General features: G+C 41.4%; 1 protein-coding gene across 1 annotated transcript; it reads left to right on the top strand.

The window, feature by feature from the left end:
* The first annotated feature begins 3,719 nt into the window (after positions 1-3,719).
* On the top strand, positions 3,720-5,441 carry mrps25 (mitochondrial ribosomal protein S25). The gene is made up of 4 exons (XM_083768957.1): positions 3,720-3,924; positions 4,076-4,182; positions 4,640-4,727; positions 5,148-5,441. Exons 1-4 carry the CDS (start codon positions 3,791-3,793, stop codon positions 5,338-5,340), a joined length of 522 nt encoding a protein of 173 aa, XP_083625083.1. The 5' UTR covers positions 3,720-3,790; the 3' UTR covers positions 5,341-5,441.
* Positions 5,442-5,460: the final 19 nt, after the last annotated feature.

Raw genomic sequence — 5,460 nt, 5'->3', positions numbered from 1 at the left:
CATGCTCAAGTAGTGGATTTCTCTTTTCACTGTATGTTTTTTTTTTTTTAAGCTATTTTCTAAGCTTTGCTATCCACTTTAAAATCGAGTTTTCCTGTGAAAATGGGTATTTGAAAGATTATTTCATTATTATTGTCAGGCCTGATGATATCACACCCGTGTGAAGCGGGTACTCTCCAACTTAACTGAAACTCAAATGCAGTCTGTCTGTCTGTGTCCCTTTACGCCCATATATGGAGATCCCTGATGTCATCTGTATGGGCTTATTAACATTCTTGACAAATGGAGTTTGGATATATATATATATATGGGCATATTGGTCAGCTCAACGGCTCTGGTCACATGCCTTGAAGACCACCTGATTTCATGCCTACCTGACCGATTATGTATTGTGGTCGTGCTCGTATGAATGTGCGTATGCTCGGAGGTATATATACTGATGTTGATGGTAACGTAATTAAGATATTTATACCCCGGCATTGATACGATCTACATTACCGGTATGTCACCCTCAACATCAGTATATATACTGCCGAGCAAGCGAGCATACGCACATAAAAGCCAGCCGACCACAGTATAGTACTTACAACTTACAACATTACGTATGTATACATACGTTACATGTTACCCAACCCAATATTGAAACATATCGTAATTACGTCACCATTGACAGCCTGTTATAACCCGACTTTAGTATTTAATTTCAATGTTTTACAGAGAGGCTGAGAATTGAAAGTTCGTAGCGGTCGACAGTACTTGTGCTCAAGTAGGCACTCGACAGTGCAGTTCTAGTTATTATAATTATTACTAGTGGTCTTGGTTCAGCTTGTTGGAGCTCACGACTCATCAGGTGACGTCACGATGTGATGTTGCAGTGTTGATGATATTGGTTATTAAAGGCACGTCACAGCCGTAGAGCGTTGTGTGGAAACACCGTGCCAATAAAGTTTACATTATAGAAGAGGTTGGATGATCCACAATACAGTTCTACAGTTCTACTCATCACATGAAAGTGTCCCCACACTGATACGAGAGCAGAAAGCCCCAGAGTACCTGCCTGGACACTGCTCCATTGTTCCACAATGTCTGGTTACACGCCAGACGAAAAACTCCGTATGGGTCAGCTCATTAAGCTCAGAAGACAATGGCTGAGGGACCAGGAGCTGAGTCCACGAGAGCCTGTGATAAAACCTAAAGCTCCGGGCGCCATTGAGAAATTCTGGTCTAACTTTCTGCAACCCAAGACTCTGTGGAGGATTTATACCTACAAGGCATACACAGCTGGAGTGTTCACATTCACACGTCTGTTGATACCTGCGTGGATTGTTCACTACTATGTGAAATACCATGTTGCTACAAGGCCCTATGGCATTGTGGGGGTCAAACCCAGACTGTTTCCTGGTGATACCATTTTGGAGACAGGGGAGGTTGTTCCAGATCTCCCCGAGAGCCATGGCCACCACTGACAACATCAAAGAAATATTTCCATATTGTCTTATGTCATTAAAATGTGTACTACAAAATGGAAAACTAGGCCGTCAGTATGACTAGGGCTAGAAAGGTTGTCTAGTTTTCACGAGCTTTCATTAGTCAGGTGATTTCACCTGACAAAGAAAAAGTGCATGGAATTTCAAATCTTCATGGTGGGATGGAATAGCATGTACATTCATATCTTATTTTTGAGGGGCACTAGAGGGGCGCCCCTCCTATGTCCAGTTTTGAGGGTTTGTGTAAACGGTAAACACAAACATTGTCCTAACGCAAACATTGAATGCCATTGACAATGAATGGCCCGATTTTTGGCTGGAATGAGATGATGGGAGATGTGTCATTGTTTGAGCATCCGTTACCATTGTATATGTTGCTGGAGATGTGTCATTGTTTGAGCATCCGTTACCGTTGTATATGTTTCTGGTAGAGAGACTAGAGAGATGGCCCAAATGAGATGATGTACGGTATGATCATGATCTATGATGATAAGAGCGCCCCTCACTTCACACAGGGGGGTGATTTTTGTTGTTACTACGGACAGTTGAATACAGAAATAGAAGAACCCTGGCTGATCACGTTTGTTTTGTTGAATCATTTTTGAGCGCCGCTAGCACCTCCTATATACAGCTTTTGTCCTCACACGTCTCAATATTTGCCATTGACAATAAAAGGGGAATTCAGGTTAAATGCCCGCTAAATCTTGTCCCCACACGTCTCAATATTTGCCATTGACAATGAAAGGAGAAATTAGGTACAAATTCCACCAAATATGACGTAAATTAAACGCCATTGACGGGAAAATTCACGTCATATAGACGAGCAAATCGGCTAACCAATCACATGTCGGTGGGAGCGCTTGGCCAATAAGGGCGCTTAAGCCCTTGGCCAGAAGATATCAAAGCTCTACTGATTGGCCAGTATGAGATGATGCATGATGATGTACAAGAGCGCCCCTCACTTCACACGGGTGTGATTTTTGTTTATTAAATTACCAGTTCTTCATCACAGACTCCTAAGATTCTTCCTTTTAGCCCGGAGAGGAGGAGGGACACAGTGGTTATAGGCTTGAGTGACAGCCTGCATCGGAAGGAGATCAAAATCCAAAATGTCAATTAACACACAGTCCCTGGTTATACAATACGCGTTGTACCGGAAGTATGTCTGTCTCTTTTATGCCCCTATATATGGAGAGCTCTGTCCCTGTCTGTCCCTGTCTTTTTTATGCCCATAAATGGAGATCCCAGATGTCATAAATATACTGTATGCACTATGCAATGCATATTAGGTTTCCACGGCTACCGGACATGTTGGTGTGTGCGTCTGGGTTGTTAAGCCTGGGACCGAGGCTGTAGGTTGTTACTATACCCATCCATCCGTCCATCAATCAATCAAAGAAGGCTTTCACGTCACCTGATTGTTATTACTAATTATTATTGCACTATTATATAATTAGTCAGGCCCAGCATGATCTAGTATGAGAGTGACGACACTAGCGTTGACTCCCATTGTAACTATGGAAGTGCTCATTCTATCTCAATGGGATAGTTCCAATGTTTGGAACTATAGCATAGCCCATAGCACCCCTCTTTGCGGCGAGATCAAAGCGTGTCGCGACTCTCTTCTTCTATGGCTCTGGTCAGGCCATGACACGGATAAACGGGAACACCATATATGGTCATATCGGGAGCTAACTTTATCTATGTCTGTCTGACACCATTGATTCCATCCATATTTGGGCATGGCTGACATAGGACTCCATATTATGACAGAATCATAGTGACGTATGACGCCGGTACCGTGGTGACACTAGCAGTAGCACTGTAGCCAAAGATATTTATATTGTTGGCTACCGTGTTATTCTCATTATTGTATTATAATTACTGTGATATTTATATCACAGTAATATCAGAAATCTATGGCAAGGATATCTTATTTAATTAATGTAGGCTACTGGCAGTGTTCATTTTTTCAGCAGATTTTGATTCTTTGAATAATAACACACCATTTAGTCTTCTGAAATTGTTTAGTCTTAGTCGACTAAATATCAAAAACCTCAGTCTTTTAGTCTTAATATTAGTCAACAAAATTAACACTGCTGGGAGGTTGCATTGTTCTACTAAAGGCAAATTATTATAATTTTGTATCAATGAGTGAACGCTAAAAACTACAAATACCACCAGCCTACATCCGAAACTACTTCTGACGTCATCAATGTGCGCCTCCTTGTTAGCGGCTGTCTTTTCTGCACTGCTATTTCAGACACATTTGTATTATTGAAGACGTAAATATCAGGGTAAATATGCCTATGAAAGGAAGGTTTCCGATCAGAAGGACGCTGGAATATCTCCAGAAAGGCGACATTATCTTTAAAAACAGAGTGAAGATTATGAGTGTGAATTACAACACGAGTGGAGAGCTCAGCGAGGGAGCAAGGTCAGTGGATTCTAACCAATACTATGATTCTAACGCGACAGTGGCACTTGACTAAGCATATTCAACATTAGATTATTATGAAGAATCATTACATGTTACACCTCACTTTATATGATTATGCTATAATATTCCCATCTAACCCTCTCTTCAGAAAGTTTGTGTTCTTCAACGTTCCTCAAATCCAGTACAAGAATCCGTGGGTTCAAGTAGTCATGTTTAAGAACATGACCCCATCGCCGTTCTTGAAATTCTACTTAGGTGAGAAGCCTGTGTATTTTTCATCCTTCTTTTACCACGTAAGAACTATTTAAAAAACACGATGTAGATCTGTTTTTGAGTGGTGCAAACCACTCCTACAACCAGCTTGCAATGTCCTCGTACCTGTTTGTTTGTGTGTCTGTGTGTTTGTTTGTTTGTGTGTGTGTCTGTCTGTCTGTGTGAGCATGAGTATGTGACTTAATAATAGCAGTAGGGGGCGCCAGAAACAGTGAGAGGGGTAGTGACTCTAATGAGAGAGAGTGAGAGAGAGAGAGAGAGAGAGGGGGGGGGGGGGGGGGGGGGGGAATTGCACCACTCAGTTCACACGTGTGTGATTTTAAATAATGGATGACATGAACAAATGTAGCTAGACAAAATTACATGCCGTGTCACGTCACAGTGAAAGTGGTTTAGATCGGTCTGAATTGTTCTGAATTTTCTGTCCTGTCTCCTACAGATGATGGGGAGCAAGTACTGGTTGATACTGAAGGAAAGGACTTCAAACAAATTTCACAACATGTTAGGAAAATTCTAGGCAAATCAGAGTAAGTGATGACATCCACCATTGCTAGAATTTGCTACACAATTAAGTTAAATTGCAACTTTGATTATTTTAAATCTGAATATAAACTAGTCCTATGCTTTTCTGGATATCTCAATCCTCTTAGCAGACCTTGTATTGAACTGTGCTTATTCTACAAACCGTTAATACATGTTTTAATCAATTCAATCCTAGTACTTTTCAGAATACAAAATTGGAATTCAAACTAAATTTTAAGATGATTAATTGGTTCTCTCTGATTGGAGGCAATTGGTCACCTGCAAATGTATTTTCTGTTTATTAAAGACATGGGGAGACCCCTGTTACTGAACAATGATTTATATCGGAACAACTTTCAATTGTTTTTAACCAAGACATGTTTGTGGATCTGTTAATTTTGTACCTCATCCCTCCCTGCACGCAGAGAACTGTTAGAGGCAGAGGCTGATGCCAGGACGGAAGCCTCCAACCCTGCCAACTTTGGGCCTAAAAAGTACTGTCTGAGGGAGTGCATTTGCGAGGTGGATGGCCAGGTGATGTGCCCTGGCACCACGCCACTGCCCAAAGAGATGACAGGAAAATACAAAAAAGCCCAGATGGCTGCCTTGCAGGACTGAGGCTGACGAGAGAAATGGACAATAACTATTGTAAAACATGTAATATATTCTGTTCTTTTTGTACGTTCATAATTAGTAGATAAAGTACTTTTTCCACACAAGTCTGGCCCCCCATCTGTA

This window comes from Protomyctophum parallelum (genome assembly GCF_964188405.1).
Source record: "Protomyctophum parallelum genome assembly, chromosome: 7".
Lineage (NCBI taxonomy): Eukaryota > Metazoa > Chordata > Actinopteri > Myctophiformes > Myctophidae > Protomyctophum > Protomyctophum parallelum.
The sequence above is the reverse complement of the archived record's forward strand: the minus strand, read 5'-3'. Positions and strand labels throughout refer to the sequence as shown.

What these genes read in the sequence shown, in the direction of transcription:
- mrps25 (XM_083768957.1), top strand. Translation starts at nt 3,791, where the DNA reads ATGCCTATGAAAGGAAGGTTTCCGATCAGAAGGACGCTGGAATATCTC. An exon ending in GAGCTCAGCGAGGGAGCAAG is followed by an intron (nt 3,925 to 4,075) that starts GTCAGTGGATTC and finishes CCCTCTCTTCAG; the next exon opens with AAAGTTTGTGTTCTTCAACG. An exon ending in GTTCTTGAAATTCTACTTAG is followed by an intron (nt 4,183 to 4,639) that starts GTGAGAAGCCTG and finishes TGTCTCCTACAG; the next exon opens with ATGATGGGGAGCAAGTACTG.